This window comes from Bacillus rossius, chromosome 1 (assembly GCF_032445375.1).
Source record: "Bacillus rossius redtenbacheri isolate Brsri chromosome 1, Brsri_v3, whole genome shotgun sequence".
NCBI lineage: Eukaryota > Metazoa > Arthropoda > Insecta > Phasmatodea > Bacillidae > Bacillus > Bacillus rossius.
Window position 1 is genome coordinate 329,166,658 of NC_086330.1, and position 24,421 is coordinate 329,191,078.

At 35.5% G+C, this 24,421-nt stretch overlaps 1 protein-coding gene across 1 annotated transcript in view; it reads left to right on the forward strand.

Annotated features, from left to right (window-relative positions):
• The window catches only part of LOC134528019 (methionine aminopeptidase 1), a 62,470-nt gene that overhangs the window by 17,587 nt on the left and 20,462 nt on the right, over positions 1-24,421 (forward strand). The window contains exons 5-7 of the mRNA XM_063361184.1: positions 6,233-6,455; positions 18,275-18,406; positions 23,541-23,684. Coding sequence (XP_063217254.1) covers positions 6,233-6,455; positions 18,275-18,406; positions 23,541-23,684 — 499 coding nt within the window. The remainder of the gene's footprint in view (positions 1-6,232; positions 6,456-18,274; positions 18,407-23,540; positions 23,685-24,421) is intronic.

The following is a 24,421-nucleotide window of genomic DNA, read 5'->3' on the forward strand; positions in this document are numbered from 1 at the left end:
TAAATTAATAAGTAATGCAACAAATATCTTTCTTCAACTTTAAATAGAAAAACAAAATCTGTGACCTGAATGCGAGCCTGAATTAACGCACAACTATCGTCATCGTACACACCACGAAAGAGTGCAGGCCATCAAATGTAGTTAACTCAGCACTCAACAGAGAGCGCACGCATGCAATCGGCGAGATATCAATATCAATATTCAACTACGTGTGCGCGCTCTATACGGAAAGCAACATAACCAAAAAATGAATGATGACAACTAGTGCTGGCTACATTTTTATAAGTGGTACACCGTGGTGATGCAGGCAAACATATAAAAGTTATAACGTTTAAAAAGTCTTTAAAAGAAAATTTACACATGAGACAACTTTGTACCGTATTTAATCGCATAATGTCCGCCATCGCATAATGTCCGCACATTTATTTTTAAATACTTGTATTGGAATTTTTTAAAATCCGTATAAAGTCCGCACAGACAAAGCAACCTTGGCCACCCCTGAAAGGCACAGTAACGAGATGGAAATTTACCACGCTGTCAACAATGTTTTGACCTTGAGTTGTTCATTTCTCCGGAGCGGTCGCTGAGAGGGTTTGTAGCGTGGTGAAACTGTCCGGACTCAGAAACTCGCACTCCACTGCGCAGCTGCCTGCGACGTCACGCGAGTTGCAAGGGGATGGGCTATATATAGCACAAGCCAGTACACGTCCCACGCGCAGACGCAACTCACACTACGTCACAAAGTAGGGGAGGTAGCGGAGAAGTGGTGGGGGTACATGCGCACGGTTTCACCTTCTCAATACTCCCACCACGGTTCATTGGGAGAGGGAAAGGGAAAGGTCACTGGACTACTAGGTAATAAAAATAACTGTGAACGCAGCGGACCCGTGCCGACGTAGTTACTTTAAGGTCAGGAGTTATTTCAAGAGTATTTTTAGCGTAGGTATGTGATGGGGAAGTACAAGTCCTTCACTGCACAGTTCAAGTTGCAAGTAGTTCGTTTTGCTGAAGAGCATGGAAACAGGGCAGCTGAACGTTAATTTGACGTCCAAGAGAAAAGTGTGCGGCATTGGCGAAAAATGAAAGAACAGTTATAATCAACAAATGCAATGAGACGTGCATTTCGGGGGCCAAAGACTGGAAAGTTTCCAGAGCTTGACGCTCTAGTTCTGACTTCATCCGCGAGTTAAGAAATAATGCTTGTGCAGTCTTGCATGAAATGGTACAGGTGAAGGCCCAGGAAATTGCTCGTGCTTTGAACATACCACATACAGAATTCAAGGCCAGTCGTGGATGGGTTATATGGTTTATGAGGAGAGAAAACCCTTTCTCTGAGCTAAAGGTTGCCTAAGGAATACAATGAAAAGTTTCTGCAATTTCAGCGATTCGTCATTAGGCAGAGAAAAACTCACGATTACCTGCTTTCGCAAATAGGTAATGCGGACCAAACCCCAGTTTATTTTGATATGCCGCAGTGTACAACAATAAGTCAGAAGGGAGTATCAAGTGTTACCGTTCGCACAACTAGCAATGAGAAGTTGCACTGTACTGTTATGCTTGCGGTGACAGCTGACAGGCGGAAACTGCAGCCGTACATAATTTTCAAAAGGAAGACGATACCAACAGGTAGTTTCCCATCTGGTGTGCATGTACGTGTCCAAGAGAAAGGCTGGATTGACACCCCACTCGTGAAAGACTGCCTGACAACAGTGTGGGATCGCCGACCTGGTGCGCTTCTCAAGACACGATCTCTACTCGTATGGGACAGTTTCCGAGCACATCTTGTTGAAGACGTCAAACGCGACCTATGTGATGGCAAGACTGACATAGCTGTCATTCCGGGAGGCCTGACATCTGTTCTGCAGCCCTTAGACGTGTCTATAAACAAGCCGTTTAAGGGACATTTACGTAGACTGTATTCTGAATGGATGGCAGACAACAGTCATGAACTCACTCCAGGGGGCAGACTGAAAAGACAGTCAGTAACACAGATATGTGACTGGGTGAAACAAAGTTGGGCACTTATCACTGACACTGTGGTGGTGAAAAGCTTTAAAAAGACTGGCATCACCGTTGCTCTCGACGGGACTGAAGATGATGCTATTTGGGAAGATAGCGATAACGACGACGGGAGCAGCGATACAGAGGACGGTGACAGCGACGAGTCTGAAATTTTGTTTTCATGTAAGATATGATACACAACGTAAAGAAAACGTCAGCAGTAACAGAATGGACATACATAAATTCTTACATGTCAGGAAGACAAGGCTCTGCTTTGTTTTTGTTAAAAATTCCTGCTCAGCCTTTTCCACGCTCTGAACTCCTTCTCCCTGCGCTTCAGTCAAGCAGGGCAGAAGGGGACTCACATGCACAGACGTCTGCCGGTAACTTTTTTTATACACACAGTGAGCAAGGGACAGGGAGGGAGGCTCGCCGGCGCCGGCTAATGCAGACATTAGACATCTGCCCCGTGCCGTTAGTGGCCATCTCAATGAAAGATTAAAAAAATATCTTTTCACGCAAAGCATTTATTTTATGTAGGCTGGCTGCGGCTTCTAAACGTAAGAGCGCACACGCGAGTGAGAGAAGAAAAAAAATGAGTGGCGACTTCCACTAATCGCTGGCACCCAATTATCTCGACACCTGTCACATTTCTCACGTCCGCTGCGGAGGGTCGCCAGTCACCAGCGCTCTGCAAAGTAGTATGCCGCCGTTAATATTTTTCAACTGAGCCGAGGGAAGGGTGCCAATTTTAAGAAGCAGCGATTTTACTAATGCAATCCGCGGAACCGTGAGCATACGTAAAATCAGGGTTCTAGTAAACTAATTATGAGAGAACAATTTTTTACTCTACACAAAACATATAAAATTTTAAGGGAAAAAATTTTTTTCCAGACTTCACCTCATAATGTTTGCACCCCATTTTTTTTGGTCATAAATGTAGCCAAATTACTGCGGACATTATGCGAGTAAATACGGTATTTCCATTAATTAAATAAGTAAGTGGTTATGTCTGAATAAATATTAGAGATCTACTTTAAAATACATTGTTTTATAGGGAAAAAATACCTACACAAAGTGCTAGGAATCTAATGGCGGAACAAAAAATATCATGCAACATTTATGGGAGAGGTTTTTTTATCCAAATTTTGATGCTCTTTATTGGTGCGTCAATTATGCACGTGCGATGATTATGTGATAAAGCAGGGTAGTTACAAAATGGTAAAAGCTAGAAAAATATTAATTATTTAATTTCCCAATAAAAGAAACACCAACCAAAACACCACGCACGCAGAGAATTAAAATGCAGAAAAATTCATATGTAACGAACAAAATTCACAACAATATAAGACCTTAAGTGTGGTAGTGCAAAAAAGCCAGTTAAACTCAAAATTAAAGTAAACATATTTTACAATTTTATGTTAATGAAATGTGTTACATGCACTTGTACATTTATTAATTGCTTAAACAGTTTTCCTGGATATAACAAGAAAAATTGTATTAACTCTTATAATACTTATTAAAAAATGATATTCTAAAATAACTATTCATTTAAAATACTTATATAAATATTATTGGCATATAAATATTATTGGCCTTTGTTTATAAGTGGGCTGCACAGCACACACCAAAACAAAATAATAATAAAAAATAAAATTAATATGTATGAAGTTTATCTGAAAAAGCAGATGGCTAATGATTAAAAACAAAGATAAAGTTCCTAAAAAACACCACACAAAAGTTTATGCACATAGTCGACGATGATGTTCATAGCGAATCACTGTTTGCATGACTGTACTGCCACACTCCTTGGCACAGTTAAATTGGTCTTGCTTGTGCCAGCACAAACAGAACATTGGACTGTGCGCTGAAATTTACTAAAATGCTGATCACTATAAATGCACTAAATAAATTTTCCCAAACAAATTCATGTAATATGGCAATCCAAACTATGCCCTTAAAATTACATGATTCAGACCAAAGTTCACAGTGTATTATGTAACTTGACTAGACTTCGTGAAACTTTACAAATTTTGGTCTTTCCTTTGCTGGGCTTGTCCAGTAAATCTGGCCAACGCATGCTAGTGTAAAGCAGCACTAATAGACTGGAAAAGTCATGTGAATTATAGTTCGCAGCGGACTATAAAAAATGTGTATCTGTCACAAAATTGCATGGCTAACTGGCTATGGTACAGTAAAGTTAAGTTCACGCTATTAGCGTGGGCATATCAACGTTATTCGCACCTCGGACGGCACAGTAAAAGACATTTATCATTCCTCTCTACCTTATGCTGTGTACTCGATGCCCAGCCATCTACTTGACAGTACATGCCCGTGAATCCATCCTTGCTTTTGGAGTGCCTTCTAGTCTGCCTCGAGTGACATCAACCGCCTCTGCGCTCGTGCTCCCAAGCGGAAGTTTCATGCAACATGCACTCCAAAATGTTACTAAAGAAAATACAAAATAAAAACCTATAATTCATACCTACAATAAAATAAAATATTAAATCATGGATTTAAATTAAAATATAGAATACAAATTTTATGAAATACATTAAAGAAAGAATTGAAAGGGGAAATAAGTATTTATAAATCTGTCTAAAAAAAAGTAATATCTATACCAAATGGCCACATGGGCACAAGGTTTAATGGCTGTGTTTTTAAAGTGAAACCTCTAGAGCTGGTAGGTAAGTCTAGGTGATGGCTCGTAAGAGTGTAATGAAAAGTTTCAATACCCATGAGTAGACCGCTCGATTTCGAAGAAGGGGAAGGGGAATAATGAATAAATAATAGAGTCTAGCAACTGTAAGACTCTTTGCAGGTTTTTTGACACCATGTTTGTTACAATTGTGAACAACCTCCATTGGTTGGTTGTGTACTTCAGTGTTTACGTTTATTGTTCAAATAAGTTATTAAATAGTTTGTTTTATCATTTAAGTGAATTATTCAAGTGTGAAGTTTCACTTCTAATGCGCATGGTGACCACAAACCCATTTTAGATTCAATGTTTAGTAATTTTTGCTTTATAAAAAAAGGCTAATTTTAAAATATACAAATAATTTTTTTTAATAATGAAATAATTTTAAATACTTGTGTTTGAAGAAATAGAAATTAATCTGTAAGTGAAAAAATTGTTTTAATGGGAAAGTTACTCATTTGTAACAAACTTGGGAATGAAATACATAATGAAGTTGGTTAAATGACATTGCCTTTTAATTCAAATACTTCTTCAGCAATCCTTAGTATGTCCGGCATAATTTTTTATTCCTATATTTCTGCTTACAGGTTTTTGTAAATATTTAGATAGGGATGTCACTTTTTAATTTTAAACAGTTTTTTCTGCTTCAGTTTTGAACATAATATTGCTATTAAAAAGTTATTAGTAGGGAAAGGGATTCCAATGTAATTTTTCTATCAGATGTTTCCTCTGAATGAGTAGAAAATGTTTGATGTATATAGAAGTAGAAATTCAAATACCTTTCGTTAGATAAAGTTGTTTTTTGGGAATTATCTGAGAGCTACATGGTTAGGTTAGTCTCTAACTAGTAGTTTTTAAATATTCATATTTCAGTAAATAGTGAAATAAATGTCCATTCATGCAACTGTTTAGGGAAGAAATTGTTGGTACTTATTGTTGCCAAATATGATTTTATGAATAGGTTGTTGACTATGCTAGCTTGTTGTGTGTTTAAAAAATCTGCTGTGTGTTGACTGAGGTAATATTGGTCTTTTTCTCGTTAGCTTGTATAGAAACAAACTATGTAAATATTTAGGAACAAACTTTCTTAATTTGAAAATTTTTGTTTATCCCATATTATTTGGTTTGTGAACGTTTAAAATTTGTTAACTTGAACCTCTAGAGAACTAGGAACTTACATAATGGAATTGTGAACACTTTTTAAAACCAAGCACTGCTCCAATAAAGTTTGGGGTGGGGGAAACTATATGATGGATAGCCCCTCTCGAGCTCAAATTTGTGTAGTTTTTAATTTATTTTTGGTGGTATATTATTGTTTACTTTAATACTTGAATTCTTGTGTTAAACTTTTTTCATCAAAAGTTTTATGGAACTGTTAGTGTTTGAGACCATAAAACTGAAGGTATTCCAAGGCGAATCTCTGACTTATTTAGTGCCATGTTTTGCAACTGCATCTTTTTTTATATGAAAGCCCCTTCTGGAATATCTTCCTGGAGTCAACCGTGTTAAATGGAAATGATTTTTCGTGTTCAGCTAGGGCGAGAAGTCCTGGACGAGGCTGCTAAGGTGATCGACATTGGCGTGACGACGGACGAGATTGACCGCGTGGTGCATGAAGCCTGCATCGAGCGAGAATGCTATCCTTCTCCGCTGAATTACTATGAGTTTCCACGATCTTGTTGCACGGCAGTCAACGAGGTCATCTGCCATGGCATTCCGGATACTCGACCACTCAAGGACGGGGATATTTGTAATGGTGAGCGAAGAGATGTTTGACTTTTTACTGTCTTTTGTTGCTTTCCCCCCCCCCCCCCCCCCTCAAAAAAGGGGGGGGGGGAAGGATTGTTAGTTTTTGTCAAATCTATTAATTCTTCTTTTCGGTTGAATCCCAAATTTTCTCCAAATCCCAAATTCGAATCCCAAAGAATACCTCGAATGTGTACCCCTCGAATGTCAAAATAAGTGTCAAAGGTCAAAAATAAAATAATATAGAGAAAATTACAAATATTATCTAAGGTGTTGACACATTCACTTCTATGAATGTATTTTCACAAATTATGTTTCCAAAATCAATACATAATGTATTTTATTTATACAGTAGAACCCCGATTATCCGCGACTCGATCATCCGATTCGCGGATTAACCGCGATTATGTCCATCAAGTCCAATTTTTTAGTTACATATAACTAGGGATGGGACGAATCCACATTTTGGTCGAATCCGAATCCTTGTTCGAATCCTCAGTGTTTGTCATCGAATCTCGAATCCCAGTCCCACACTAAACTTCACTACATGTTATTAAAAAAAAATCACATTTATTTTAAAAAATTACATAGGCCTATGTATTAAAAAAAATACATGTGTATTTATAAAATTATAAAATAAGTGCATAGTGTATACACCTGATATGAAATAGAGGCAAATAACCTCAAAAACCACACACGTAAGTTTGCATCTGTCTAATTCTCTGTTAAATTAATCATTCCTATGTTTTCAATAAAATACGTTTGTATAACAGACACCATTTTAAAAAAGTTAAGTTTTTTTCTGCAATATTATATTATTGAAGGTTGGAAATGATCGAGAAGTTATGTTAAATGACAAAATGCAGCGTAGTTTAGGTTATGTTTGTGCTATTTCCGTTACCTTTATAATATAGTTTAGGTATACAATTTTCTAGAGCTGGACGAACCTCAGTTCTCTGGTTTCGAAACGAGCCAAACCGAACCTCATACAGAAATAATTGTTTTGAATTAAAATGAACCGATGACCAGCATTTTGGTCTTTAATTGAGTGGTGAGAAAGAAAGGTTCTCCAGCCATATGTAAAATTAAAACCTTATATAGCTTAGCTTATATATATACCAACTTTTAATTCATGAAGAAGTTCCATCTAAATTTCAAAAAGACTATCTTCCTTTCTCAGTGTACACTAACCTACATTAAAAAAAATATAATATTATAAAGATGACGAACATTCAGCATAAGGCCAAATAACATATTTTTGTGGTAGACATAACCTAACATTTTTAATAAGTAAAACTTTTTAAAAGGACATTAAAAAAAAGTCGAATGTGAATTAAGTTACCTATCTACATTACAAAATCCGCTGACTGCAGTTGCTGTTTTCTTGGAAGAATGCTGTTCGTCAGAAGAAACTTTAGACATTTTTTGGGGTGGTTCTGGGTCATCTGGGTCGTCATTATCTTTTCTCCATTTGGAAAACTTAAACGACGTTAGCCTGCTCATCGCAAATCACCTCAAGAACAATAATATTGTAAACGTAACGTAAGAAGTGTGGTTATAGAAATTTGCGTCGGAAAAAAGAAAACACGAGAAATAATGATGGCTGCCGCGACTACGCTAGTCAACTTAGTACCGTACTGTAAAATTTACTGGACCAGTACTTTTAATACACAAGATTAAATTAATATTTTCAGTACCTGACTGTTATAACCAAAAAGGCCAAAGAAAAGAAATACATCCTAGTAATTTAAAATACGTAATCATTTCCTACCGCATTTGTCTTGTGTTAACTTGATCACGTTAGTTTTGCTGAAATACGAGAGTTCTCGTACATGCGCTTTAGTTTAACGTATGGGGTACGCAATCTTTGGTGATTTTACAACACTTCTCGTACACGCACTATAGTTAAAGGTATAATATACAATTCCTTTGGCATTTGTACGATAGTTTATATTACGTAGTACGAGAAATGCATACAAAATTCTCTAAAGTCAACAAAAAGCAAAGCGCGCCTATATGAAAAAATTCTATGCGAGTTATGCGACTATTAATAATTTTTATTTTGTCTGCGCTTGAAACTGTTGAGGCGACGATTATGCGATAAACGTCGGAATATTACAAGTAATGGAATTTTGTTGTGCTGTTTTGTGAATGGTCTCAAATGGGGGTTAGAAAATGAGAAAAACGTAATTTTTTTTTAAACGAACGTTCGGTTTTTCGAATATAACGTAAGGGTTCGGTTCGGTTCGAAATTTTAGAACTTCGCCCAGCACTACAATTATAAATTACTACCTAAAACTCGAATCCAACCTCGAATCCCACCTCGGATCCTACGAATCCTCGAATCCATAGGATTCGGTATATTCGACGAATCCAAGATTCGAAAATCCCATCCCTACATATAACCAATGATTCAAAATGTATGTAAATGTTAAAATACTTTGCAAAATGTATGTTGGTCAAAGTACTTTGACTCAGTTATGTTTATATACACAGAAAGTTAAAAAAAAAATACTAGTACATAATATTTTTGTGTTCCATGTTACGTGAATAGATTATACACTGGTGCGCGATTCCACGTCCGCATGACCGGACTGTACACTCCCGCGCGCAGCACAGCGCCGTGCCACAGAGATTACCCGGCGCATGGAGACAGTCCATTCCATTAGTGTACGTTGTTGAAGCGTGAAGGTGGTGATAATTTTATGTATTGTAACAGTGATCTGCATTCCGACGGATTATACCGTTGTGTTGTGCGGAAGTGTTGAGCGCAACATTTCATCATGTCATCAAATAAACAGAAAAGAAAGTGAGTGGTAATGTCCATCGACAGCAAAACAAAAATTATAGAAAGATTTCAGAGTGGAGAAACGATTGCAAACTTTCGACTGAGTTTAATGTCGGTAACACAACAGTGCGCGACATCATAAAAAATCGCGAAAAAATCCTTCAGTTTGCTTCACAGGCTGACACTTCAAGTGGATTAAATACGTAAACACAAGACGATGAAAGAATCCACATTTAGCAGCTTGGACACTTGTTTGTTTGAATGGTTTCAACAGAAAAGGTCGATGGGTGTACCATTAAGTGGCGTAATTTTATCACAGCAGACGTAATTTTTTTTAAAAAACTAGGCTTGACAGAAGAACCATTTTCCTGTTATATTACTTCTCCGTTATTTTATGAGCACCGACTGTACGGAAGTGTGTGTGTGTGTGTTGCAACTAGTGCTTGGCACGCAAGAAAAATTCAGCCTATCACTTGCTGACGCGGCGCAGTGATAGTGTTTGTTTATTTCAAAACTCAGCTAAGAGTGAACGGAGAATAGATATAACGACCCCTCACGGTTTCCGAGATTAGGGTCGTTATAGAGAGGTGGTCGTTATAAGATTTCCGACCCATCTGCAACACTAAGTCATAATAGGCCGTTTTTGCACTAATTCCACGTTCAGCAAACTAAAAATAAAAAAATCTAACATTTTAAATTCATATAAATAAAGGGGGATAAAAACACCGTGAATTATACGAGACAGAGACACCGTTTCAAAACCATCAAATCAAGTCTCAATGCACTGGTATGAAAAATCTTATCTCGAAAAGAATTTTGAAGGCAGTCGTTCTGTAAAACAATAACCAGCCCGATGGTGTTACTGACAACAGAGCAATGAGCGAAGTGTGGCAGCGTCGCTTACGGGCGATGAAAAGAATGCGTGACCTTGGCAGCTATCAGCTGTCTTGGGCCCTCGGACTGGCGGGCGGCTAGTCACACACCTCGGTGCAACAACGACTCGCGTGCCCACGTCTCCGCACACGAAAGACTTAAAAACCACTGCTGCCCAGCACTAAGCAGTCCGCTTCTATGTCAACAACGCACACGCACACAAAGCATGTGTATATATGTAATCTCCGAATGTCCACAGATGGCTGTCTGTGGGCTAATGACCTTTGAGGCAAGCATGACTCGGCTAACCGCGATTTTCGATTATCCGACTCACTCGTCCCCTTCATTAACACGGATAATCGGGGTTCTACTGTATATTACATGTTAAAAAAACAATATCTTGGGCAATGGTAACAGCAAAGGTATGAAGAAAAAAATTGATTTAGTAAACTTCAGTGTTTAATTTTTTTCTTTACTTTATTTCCTCTAATATTTTTCTTAGTTTTTTTTAGCATTGAATTCTTTGAATACTAAGGATTTGATGGTATTTGAGGATCTGATTGGCCCATACTAAAATTATAGACAAGATTTGGTGGGATTGTTCTTATCTAAATTTAATTAATTTTGTTTTTGTTTTATTGGCTTAATTAAATACTTACGTTTATTTATATAACCATTTGATGTCTCAAGCCAATTTTTTACTCATAACCAAAAATAAAATATTTTTTTTGAAGTAATACTATAATCATTCAATAGTTAAGAATATAAAAAATTAGGGATGGGAAAATTGATTCTTCGATACCCCGATACCACCAATCGATTCTGTGAAATTAATCGAGAATCTGGGGAAAATGTTGATTATTTGCATTTTCGATTACCTAACCTAATCTTTGCGTCACAATTTATCTACAAACATACAACAAATATGTGGTACTGGAATAAAAATGCCAAAACCAGCATAATATGCTTTCTAAAATAATTTTTCGTGCAAATTTTAAACATTCGGTAGTTTAGTGAAGATTTTTGCCCATTACTGTTCATAAATCAGAGGAATATAAATATTTTATTGTATCCGCCGCAACGAAAATATAAATGCCGAGGACTCTTACTAATATCATAATAAAACTGCGTAACTTAACGTACAAATGTACCATACCTTTAAACATTTTAAATGATTATATACTTATAATTGCCCCGACTGTTAATAGTTACACTTATTACTGCCGGCTTTAAATATTATATATTAGGCGTGTTAAGGTTATGATTGGCTTAGCATAGCAACATGACATCACCAGATACCAAAGATGTAGTAGCCATAGAGTATATCTCCATGGAGTAAATACATTGCTACAGCTTGCTGCCGTGCTGTATGGCACGATATAACAGTTTGCTATGAGAAAAAAAAAAGGGCGCTTTCATTCTATCACAAATGGTCGTTTGTGCATTCAGGTTTACTGAATCAGTAATAGATAGCTAGCACATGGCCGCCGAATCAACTACCATAAGGAAAGCAGCATCGGCAAAACGTAAACACGTACCTACTAAGTAATTTACTTCGAAATTGTTGTATATCTGAAAGTATTTGTACTGTGCTGTTTAAAATGCTTTAAAAACATTGTATACTTCCGAGTGTTTACTACATTTTTATTAATTACGATCATGTCAAGTGAAGTCTGGGAGAATTTTTTTATTTATCCAAACGACAACAATTATGCAATTTGCCAAATTTGTAGTACGTAAATTTCACTAGGTGGTGCTTCAAAAACAACAACAAACATGAAAAAACATCTTGGGAAACATACTGCGTTTATTGAAGATACCAAGAAGAGAAAACTTGATTCAGCAAATAGGGGCTTTGACATACCAGCTCATGCAGAGATATCAACTTCCTTGCCCTGCAACAGTGGTTCATTGTTTTCATCACCTTTGATTTAAGTCAGTCATCAACCTTGTTCATCTCCTAGCAAAAGCAGCAGCACTACTTAGTCAATACCCCAGTCATCTGCTTGTACAATACTTGATCTTGGTGATCCCAGCTCACCTAATCCCACAGACTTTCTAAGCAGTTTCAAACAGTGCCAAATGCTGAAACCAAAACCAATAGCCAAGAAATCCCTTGTCCAACCAACACTCAAAGAATTTATAACTCAAACCTCACCTTTCAAACCAGGTGACTCAAAAGCTAAATCAATAACTAGACATATTGGAAGAATGATGTGCCTAGATAAGCAGACTTTTAGTATTGTCGAGGACAGAGGGTTTACTGAATTTGTGAAATTCATGGAGCCAAGGTATGTAATGCCCAGTAGGAAACATTTTTCGAAGAAAGTGATACCAGAGATGTACAATGAGTTCACAGAAAGTGTCAAACTACAGCTGACAGATGCAGAGTATGTGAGCCTCACAACAGACATGTGGACTTCAACTAATAATGACGATTATATAATTCTGACGGTGCACTTTTTCGACAGCAATTTTGTTCTGCAACACCTTTGTATTGAGGTAATCCCATTTGTTGAATTCTCATACACAGGGTCGAACATTTGCACTTTTATCACAGAAACTCTTCAAGAGTGGAATCTGAGTGAAAAGGTTGTTTGCATTGTGAGAGAGCCCTACTAGAGACATCACAGTTTCAACATCTCTCTTGCTTAGCGCATATATTTCAGCTTGTTGTTACAGATGGGTTACTTAACAACTAGAATGTAACTAGTTTGACAGCAAAATGCCGCCGCATTGTTGGTCATTTTAAACACTCAAGTCAAGCGTGCAAGGAACTGAAAAATGCTCAGTCTGTTCTGAGTGTAAAACAGCATCCATAAAGTCATCCAAGACGAACCCACCCGATAGAATTCTACATTACACATGCTGCAACGTCTACTTGAGCAAAAGCAGGCAGTCACCCTAGCTGCAACGAAGCTCAATTTGCCTGCAGAACTTTCGACTGCAGAATGGAATTTACTTGCCCATCTGTCTGACCTACTGAGCATTTTCAACCATGCTATACCTGCTGTTAGTTCTGCAACTGTGACTGCATCAGAGGTAATACCGATGAGCTACAAAAGCCAGCACCCAATGGCTCAGGAATTCTGGGTATGAAAAATGATCTCATTTCTTCATTGAACTTAAGGTATGCAGAAGTGGAGCAAGAAATTTTGTTTGCAGCAGCAACACTTCTTGATCCTCGACTGAAAAGCCATGTGTTTGTTAACCAAAAGTGTGTTGAAGTGGCACAAAATTACTTAATTGAAGAATCAACAAAAACCAACTGCTCAGTGCCTGAGTTACCCAATGTCCAAACTCTAAACAAAGCAAACAGCAACACCAGCAGCGAGTCATGGAATGTGGGCATTTTACAACAACATCATGAATGATGCCAAGTGTGAATCAAAGGAAACTTCTGTGAAGGATGAAATAAACACTTACCTTCAGGAATCAATTCTTCCTCCCACTGCAGACATTTTCAAGTACTGGAAGGAAAATTACAAATTCCCTAACATAAAAAAACTGGCAAAAAAGTACCTTAGCATACCACCATCCACAGTGTATTCTGAAAGACTTTTCAGTACTGCTGGCCTGATAGTTGACCACAAGCGTCATCGTTTAGACCCTGAAACTGTGCGAAGGCTTGTTTTGCTAAACAAAAACTTGTAAATTGTTTTGTTTGTTCACAGTAGTGACATTTTGTTGAGTTTTGAGTAGGCCTTATGTTTTTTTTAATACATTAATTTACATCCTCTGGGTTAATTTTTGTAGGATCTGAAACTAGTGATGTATAATTGTTAAAAAGTTAACTACAATATCTTTCTTTTATATGTACATAAATTAAAAGTTTAAAACAGTTTCTACAATTTGTATAAGTGTTGAATTTTTTCTGAAAGCTGTTAACTTCCAATTATTTGCTAAATGTGTGTGGCTTTAAATAAACTTCTTTAATTCAGAATTCAAGTGAAATTCTCTGTATGTTAAAAAAAATCTATCAGTTGTTCAGTATAGGAATCGAGAATCGATAGGTAATCGAGAATCGATAGAGAATCGAGAATTGGTTATCGAGAATTGATATATTGGAATCGTCCCATCCCTTTAAAAAATATATCATCATGGATAAAATTAATTTTTTCATCCACTTTACCCATACATGCTAAAATAATGACATTACTTGAATATTAGATGTTGAACAAAATTTCCGTTTCTTGGTTACACCAATCTCTCACTTAGCATGTCTTCATACGTGAATTTATTTAGCACGATGTTAATTTTACTGCCCCTGTCTTTAATAGCATGTCTATAAATTTCAGTTAGCAGGAAATTGCTACAGGCAAAAAAAAAATCGGGCATGATGACACACTGTTTCAACTCGGTAAACAATAGATTACCGTGGTATACAGTCAGCCATACGAGGGAGGAATGTATGCATGCGCAGGTCTGACTATGCTAGTGACTGTTGTTGAAACATCAGCTATAGCAAGTTCAGTTGCGGCCAGTGTAAAGGACCAACTGTCTTTACGTCCGCGCGGATGCCGCCTTGCTGTACTGTTGTCGCCTGGCCACAGGCTGGGCCGTGATGAACTTCAGTCTAGCCAGTGGCAGGTAACTCGCACAAACACTACAAACGTCTTCCCATTCGTCTACTGTTAACTGTATGTGCTCAAGCACCCGCAGTTGGAATCATATTGGAATCATGGCTTCCAAATGAGAGCATAATGCATAGTGTTCAAGTATTTGAGACAAAACTAGAAGTATTACTGTGTGCAGAATGTCATAAAGGCCACACTTATGTTGGTCGCACTTTAGTTTTTAAAAAGTCAACTATGTGCACAATCGTACAAAATGACTATATAATGTTTATATAAGTTTGATGCTGTTGGTTGTACTAGCGGGAATGTATTTGACATCATTATATACGGGAACAGAAATGAACAGATGATTCACATGGAAGAGGTTTTTAAATGAATGGTGCAATGAAAAAAAATCACGGGCCTGGCAGGATTGATGGTAACCAAGTGGTAAATACACTGTGCTGTTACTATTTTCATAATGCACAGAAAGTTATGACTTATTTTAATGATATTATTATTTATGAAAACTTATTATATTGACTGTTATTATTATTATGAAATTTTATTATTTAATTTGTATATTGTTCGCCCGCAAAAGTTATTTAAATATATTTTTTATTAATTATGTATATCTACGAGAGCTATGCTCTATGACCTGAAATGGAATTATATGGACAGTCAATTGAGTATACCCCTCTAAGGACTAATGAACTTAACGAATAAACGATGATTTTATTCGGGGTATTACTTAAAGAAATTTTCATTGTTGGAAATTTTCGTTTTAAATTTACCGCATTTTTGTGTTTTCAATTGTATTAATAAGTGTTATTTACGGTATTTATATTGTAAATTACGCTAACCGATTTTGGTTTCGGCCAATGAGAGGCCGTGTTTTAGATGTGAGGCGTCTAGAACGTATTAATTAGGAGGTTGGTTGTATGAAGGCGTCTGATGCCGACGCAAAGGCGCGAGGCCTATTTTAAATTTGAAATATAGCTAGCTAGATTATGCCATCCGACACTCAGGATGAGCTTAAACGACGTATAAATAAATAATGTGTAAGATTATAAGGGCATATTCTGACGGATATGTTATTAGGAGTGAAAATCTGTAAGTAAAGATCTTGCATTTTGTATCGCCCATAGACATACCCAGCTGTATGTAATTTCGTCGTAAATAACTCCGATTTGACTACAAACTGATTAGTTTTCACGTAAAAGGTGTCAATTATCCTGAACTACGTCATGAATTATTAGTTCCAAGATTTAAATTATTATTTTATTTTGTGATACCCAGAGGTGAAATGGGAGTACAAGTTTCGTGTCTCTACCATATAAACTGAGTTAAGCCAAGGCAAATACGAACCCAAATATAAACATAAACAGTAATCATACTAATTATTAATTGTGCTATGATTTCAAACATTTTCTGGTATGTAAGAATGCGTCCGTAAAAACATCATTTGATTTATTTTCTGAACATACACTAACGAACTTTTGTGAACGATTCATGTGTGCTACGTATTTTCCTGATGTTTTAATTTACATAAGCGCATATCCACGAGTCATGTTCAGTATCGTTAGGATTGTTTTTCTGTGATTTTTTTTATCTAATTATATTAATATTGATTTTTATCTCTACACATATGTTAGTTGTCCCTGATGAATAGCAATTTTTATTATTAATAAAAACCTGAATTCTATCCCTATGTGTTGATATATGTTACCTAGCTACCTGTGTCCAAGAGTGTGTGTTTTATGATAAATAACATTTTTTTTTGCATGTTTCTAAGGGTCAGAGTACAAGAGCATAACAGTACCATTGACACATATATATATGTCTATATATATATTTTGAAAAATAGTGACAGCCAGTGTATATCGTCCCGACAACACACACACAACAAAAGGGTCTATATATAAATAAACGAGTACTATTAATGGTACTGGCACCAGCAGTAAGAACACACCGAAGAAGTTTAGCAGCAGTATAGTATAACACGAATAAGTACTTTAATTTTTAAAAAAATTAAAATGTAAATATCCAAACATTAATATCGGTTTCACTGCCAGTAAAGAATGGTTTGGAAAGTTTGTGGAAAGGTATGCAATGTGAATTGGTCACTCCCAGGCGAGCACGCCAACCAGCCGACTGACGATAACTGTCTCCCATTACGTAGTGTCGTTTTTGTCATACAAAGTATTCTATGGTAGGCTTATAAAGATAATTAGTGTGACATATTTATCATTGAGTGTTGTTTCACACATTTATATTAAGTAAAGAATATTTCCCTACACATTTTGGAACACATTAAGTAAATTAGCCTTGCTATTTATGGAGACTAATGCTTTAGAATATGTAATTTTGGATAACACAAAAATTTTTGGGAACACATTAGTCGTGCTAAGTGAGGGATTGGTGTATGGTGTGTGTGTGTGTGTGAATGTGTTTTTTTTTTTTTAAATTATGTATTACTTCATGTATTAACTTGCGCTTCAGTGATGTGCTGAGTATTAACTTGAATATTATTATTTTATGTAGTGTTTCACATTTGTTTTATTTAAGTTTTTATGGAAGTTCACCCCTTAAACCGTGGTTTCAAGTGATTATGCACATAATACTTGACTATTTACTATCAAGAACAGCGTATTAAAGTAACTAAAATTTAAAATTTCATCCTGATTCCAATTATCCAAAGTCACTCGGCAATTGTAAGAATAGTTCTTTACAACAGCAATAATAATACTGTCAGTACATGACAAGCAATGTCTGTGATTGTGTTTGTGTTTTGGATTTTACCTTACTGTGAAGGAGTTGACTACATCAGTGAAAAAATAATAGACTTGCGTAAAACACAAATCTGATGTAGCTTATGCACGAACACAGTCAGTGTCGGGTTCTACCCTGGGTAATCCGGTGATGCCACATCATTGTAAACCTTCTTGATAACACAAACACTAGTATTCTTGTGTTTGTGAACCTAAAACATGGTACTATGCTTTCCTGATCCTGTTTTTCATTTTAATCAAATTTTGAATTGAGCATCAAATTGTTCATTAATACAGAATACCTATATTTTAAATCAAATTCAAACATATAGTTTTTTTTTTTTCATACTTCACAGGATTCCAGTAATTGATGTAAAATATAGTCACATGTCTTTGGTTCATTGCCTGTCCACTGATGCCATTACAGCCGGATTATGTTTTGTTTACATGTGCTAGTGAGCGTTCAAAATGTTTTAAGACTATTGCCGATCACACCGACTGTGAAGAGTGTTCTGTAATACGGTTTTTGAATGCAAAGAATGTTAAGCATATAAAAATCATATATGGGCTATGTTATAGTAAACAAATACAAATTTCTCAATAAAACTTTTTGGCTTCGTGCATCTTGTATGAATCCCACTTGCTGTATCCATCAAAAAGGAATCTTTTTTTTAAAATTTGTTTTGAAATGTTGAATTTTTTTTTTTAATTTATTTATTTAAAAAGACCTGCAATCTCCTACAAGGTATGACAGTTTGAACTGTGTTTGTTGCACTTTAGTTAGACCTTAATCTTGTGTACAGATTAACTCATGTTAATACTGAGCAAATTGTGTGTTTAGTGGACATCACAGTGTATCACAGAGGTTTCCACGGTGACCTGAATGAGACGTTTTTGGTTGGAGCCACCACTGAAGATGCCAACAAACTTGTACGTGTGTCTTGGGAGTGCCTTAACAAAGCCATTGATATTGGTAAGTGGTCCTAATCATGAACTGAAGGGTGATTGCATAGATAGCAGATGTGTACATATTTTGAAGTGCACTAGAGTGGAAAAGGGGGGGGATTAAATTTTCCCATCAAAGTTATTGAAAAATCATGGATGTTAACATCAAAAGCAAATTCAGTTAGACAGTGAATGGCAGTTTTATTAAAAATAGGATTACTAAATAAAATATTAACTTGATTTTTTAAAAGAAATTGACTTTGATAATTGTCACCTTATTTTAATGACAATAAATGCATGACATAACATTCCTATGTGAAAATTTGTTGTGACAAAGAATTATGGAAATTTTTTTAATAAAACAGAATTTAAATGCATGTACAAAAAAAATACAATGGAAGTTTGCAAATAATCAGAAATTTATTTATTTTTGTTGCATTAGTGTTCATGGAATTTACCTATAAAATATTAGTACTGAATGGCACATTACGAAAATCTCTTATGCTTTTGAGATGTTGAAACATTTAAGTGGGTTCTAAACTGCTTTTGCATCAAAAAATTGGTAAAATTTCAATTTTATTTTCTCTAATGTACGTTAAAAAAAATTCTCGGTTTACTATTTTTTTTGTTACTTATTTTATCTTATATGCATTTTTGAAAATTGTACTTTATGGATAAACGTATCTCACTTTGCTTATTTTCATACAGTATGTTTTGGGTGTATAAGATGATTTTATGCAAGTTTAAAGTGCACATAGCTTCTAAGAGCATAAAATTCATCCTTAACACCAGGAAGAAGGATCAATTAGAGACCCCGAAAAATGGTGAAGTGCGAAATTCACGAAATAACGCGAAAATTTGATACTTTAAACGAATTTTGCGACTTTCCTTTGATTTTGACATAGTCGCGAAATTCACGAATTTTTGCGCGAAATTCACGCTTTTTCGCACAAAATAATGTCCTTATGTCGTAAGTTCTATTTATTTACGCCATCATAAACATAGGCGTGAAATAAACATAGACTGAAAGACTAGTGCCGTGATATTATCTTCGTTTTGACACGTTACTGAAATCCACGTATTTTTATTACTCTGTTTACAAGCAGTAAATATTGCCATCGCAAATGAAAACAAAATGTAAAAATTGTCAACAATCGATATGTGCGCACTACCAACATAACAAATTGACTCCACAGTTTTCGTGTTTTGAATAATGGTCGTTTCTGCCGCAAGGCGCACTGGTGTCGATTTTTCTAACCTAATTTAATCGCATCGAGCTAAGATGGTAGTCATTTTTGCGTGCACATTTCTATGAGTGTTTACAACTACCGTCCACATTTTGTAAGTTTTGTAATACAATTGAATTTGTGGCTAAGATGCCGAAAACTTCGACAATGTTTGATCGCGAAAGAGAGATAATATCGGATGATTTTATATTTTTGATCAGCGGGACAAAATTATGATGTGCAAGTTCTGCAACGTGCGGGTTGATTGTACACGCAAAGACACGTGCAAAAATCATGTGGCAAATTACACACATAAAACAAAACAAAAAAGACAATTATTTTGTCAAGCATTCTACCGTGTCTAAACAAATCTCGATAGGCGACAGCGTGAATAAAGCAAACAAGCTTGAAAGTGCAGAAAACAAGAATTTTTTTTCTGATTTTGTTAATATGATGCTGTAAGTTAACATTCCTTTGGAAAAAGCTGATCATCCAGCTATGAGGGAATGGTGTAACACCCATGTTGAAGGTTAGCCTTATTTATTTAGAAATGTTTTCCCCCTCTAATAAAAGTTCATAAGCATATGTAGGCCTACAATATTATCGATTAACTTACCTTTACTTCAAATAAATATGCAAGTACCTCAGATTAACAAACACATAAATAGGATGGATTGCATTGTGAAATGGTGAGCACACCACAATATATTTTTGACTGATTGATTGATGGTTTGACTAATCCAGCAGTACCTAATCTAGAAAAGGTTAGGTTAGGTTTGGCTAAGAATTATTTTGAATAAATTAGCCCATTAATATTTTTCAGCAATAACCTTATAAATGCTACCTATTTATAAGTATATTGTAAGTTATGTATACATTTTAGGTGCAGGGGATTTGCCATCATCAGCCAACACTCTTAGAGAAACTTATGTCCCAAAAATTGGCCAGGCAAATAAGGAAGCAGTAAGGCTATGAGGTTTTTTTTACACCGCCAATGGCATAATTTTTTCACAATTTTTTGGGGTCTCTACTGATTGCTTATTTTTACACCGATTATTCGCACCGCTTGCTAATTTTTACACCGGTTTTTTGCACCACTTTTGTAATTTTTTTGCACCGCTTTTGTTATTTTTTTACACCGAAATGAGCCAGTTTTATTTACCAATTTCTGGGGTCCCTAAGGATCATTATTGTTCTATCACGCTGTGTATTTATTAAGGCTGCACGGGAATAGATTTTTTTAATTTGGGAAAGAACATTTCCTGCAGTAATTTGGACTGGTTTGTGTTAACGTACAATCCAGTATAACGTATAAAGCCGCCGGTCTCTTGAAACGCCATGCAAATTAATAGGCATAATAAATATATAACGTACGTTTTTCAAAGCCCTGGACGGTAATTTCTCGTTAATACGTATCGTTTTGCCGATATTAATGCACAAAATATTAAACATTTTCCCATTTCATTCACAATTCTATAGCTTTGTTTAACAACAGGTCTTGTGGAAATTGTTTACAGACGTTTTCTTTATTTCGTTGAGTAAAATGGGAGTAGCAGTGCTGGTAACCGTGCAGATAGAAAATTCATTCGTATAAAAAAAATTCCGTTTTATGTGTGATTGGTGTAACAACATAACATTTATGCGGAATAATCAAGAGTTATAAATAAAAAACGCTTAACTTTTTCAATTAAGAAAAAAAGATTCGATTATAATATTTATCCTACAAAATGCGTATTTTCGCGTTTGAATATGTAGCAATGGATATTGGCCGATGGCGGCCATATATGGCTAGGTACATAAAATGTGTATTATATGATGGCCAACGACTACTAATGCGTTTTTGGTTACCGTTTGTTTTCTGTTACGATGACCTAACCTATAATTTGTTTGTAAACATCATTTCAGATTGACATTTTTCGCAATCGTACACAAATGTAATACGTATACAACATTTATTCAACAGATCTAGTGGCACGTTTCCGACGCTAGTGAACATTTTGTGATGTTTCGTGAAACTTGTTTTTGGCGACGTGACGACGTGGATAACCTGTTTATATTTTTATATTTAGTGTATTACGGCAGCATATGTAGGTAGGCCTACCCGTAGAAGTTATGAGTATCCGAAAGCGTGTGGGTATCAGCATTGCAAAAAACTAGAGATTCTTACAGCTGTTGACAACTGCAAGAAAAAGTGTGATGCAAAACGCTTTAATATTGCACCTACAACTCTGTCCACAATTATAAAAGACAGAGCAAAAATTGAAGAAAATGCTGCAAAACTGCACCAGAAGAGGACAAGATATAGCAAATGTATCGATAGTGACCTTGACAAAAATCTTTTTGATTGGATTGTGCAAGCACGCTCTAATAACATACCCATCTTGAGCACAGCACTGCAAGAAAAAGCACGAATGGAGGCACTAAGGCTTGGAATTGACAATTTTCAAGCCTCAAATGGCTGTCTAACACGCTTCAAAGCCAGGTGGAATTTAACTTTACTAATGAAAACCAGATGAATGAATTTTACAAATTTTAAATAAATGAAAAGTACTTATTTTTCCTGTGGATTAAGACATTTAACAGTACTTATGTAGTATACATACATTTTTTTGAAGATGTTTGGTACAATGGAATTTTCTTTAGTCTATATAATCATGATAAAACATATGCAAAAATTTTTTTTATATTAAAAATTATGTTATTTCAAATCCTTCGACTTCGATTTTCCTTCGACATTTCTTCACACAATATAAGCTTCGCTTCGACTTCGCTTCGCATTTAAAAAGAGACCTTCGCACATGCCTACGTACTAATTACATAGAATCAAGGTATTTTCTAAAATTTCCTTTGTAACATTAAGAAATACACTTAAGGTCTTTTGGGTAGTTAGGTGGTGTTCTAAGTTCACACTGTTGACGTCAAAATATAAATTTTAAGACATAAAGAGTTTTGATTCAAATGTGAAAATTTAAGGCTGAGTTTATAAGTGAAACTTTAAGAGGCAGATATAGGCTGTATTATTAATATGTGAAGCAAATAACTGTTGTAGTAAGGAAACAGGATAAATATAACAGGTGACTTTCTTTATATGTCCTGAACATGTCTGCTTGGGTAAAAGGGTTGAACATTTCCTTGCTTTATTTAACGCTGTAAAGCGACCCTGTTTTTCGTCAACCCATGGAAAACTATAATTGTTTGAGCTCACAAGATAAATCGCCGGGCTCTAGTTACTGTACAGTGGGGATGCATCCGGGGTCGGTTGGTCGTCGCTTTATGTTACCTATCCGAAAAATATGTCATGGCGTTTCAGGATAATAGAGTCCTTACTCCTTATGTTTAGAGCTGGATTTTTCTACTCTATCTATATGAATTTTCTTCACCAGGTTTTTTAAACCACCAGGTGGACATAGCGTTGTGCACTGATTTACAGACACTATAAGGCCTTATCTGTTTGCAGCTAGTTCTGTTATTTTTAACTGCAGCAGGTTGTTAGTTATGTATTTGAATAACCATGATAAATCTTTTTTTTTATATATATATTAGTTTCCTCTAAATTTATGTTGCTTGTTGAACGTAAGGAAAAATAAAAATTCTCCACATAAAAATCCTGAAAAAGTCCTGTAAATGGAAAAAAATACATATATTTTCCCTCCAGTTGGGAAAAAAAGGTGTAAGTGATCCTGTTCCTTTTTCGAATTTTGGTATTCTGTACAGGCCTAGTCTTGATGTATATGTATGATTAAAAATTTTAAATACATTTTTGATGAAAATGTGATCCAAAGCATTATAGGCCCTTCTTCCTTAAAACTCTTCAAGTTTGGTACTGTCTTAACTAACACAATTTTTTTATACCTACATTGTTTCCTTGTAAGAATTGTAAACCTTTTTAATTTGATGTACCATCTTGTCGAGTGCTGGTGTGTGTATTTCTTGCAGTGCGACCAGGTGAGAAGTATCGGGAGATCGGAAACGTGATACAGAAGCATGCGCAGGCTCATGGCTTCTCTGTGGTTCGTAGCTACTGTGGCCACGGCATCCACAGACTGTTCCACACTGCGCCCAGCGTTCCTCATTATGCAAGTAGGTCCTTGTCTTACAGCTTCCTGTTGATTTTGTTCTCGTCTTACACTGCAATTTTGGGCTGGAAAAGTGTGTACGTTGAAATGTCACTACAATTTACCTGTAAAGACCCATATTTTTTTTTATTTTTTGTAATAAGAGTTCTTTAATATTAATTATTATTATTAAAAATAAAATACATTGTAGAGATCTGGAAATATGTATGTTCAACTTTAAAAGTGAGAAATTTTTTTAAAGTGAGTTACGTTGTAATGAGGTGTCACTATAAATTGTAACTATGTTGAGATCACAGTGTCCATTTATCATTTGAAGACCTCTGATCTAAGCAGTGATAACCCTGAAAATAATTAAATTCAGATTCATTTATTATCTTGAGATTTGTACATTTTCTATGGTTTCAATTTTATGAATTTAATTTTGGTGTATAAATCGTAATTTTTTAATATGTGCTAAAACAAAGCTTCATAAAATTTTGCTCCTGCATATTTCCTAAACACAATTCACAAAAATGTATACTATCACTATTTACACTTAAGGTATACATTTATTTAATATAAGAAAAGGCATATCTAAAATTTAACTTAAGTAGTTTTCCAATAGGCTTCAAGTTAGTTTTATAAGAAAGCAATTTGTGATAATGAACATTTATTTTGGGAAGGATCTGATATTCAAGATACTGACATTTTTAGTAGTAACAAAAAAAGGTTGCTATGATATGTTTTAAAAAAGTTTTTAAT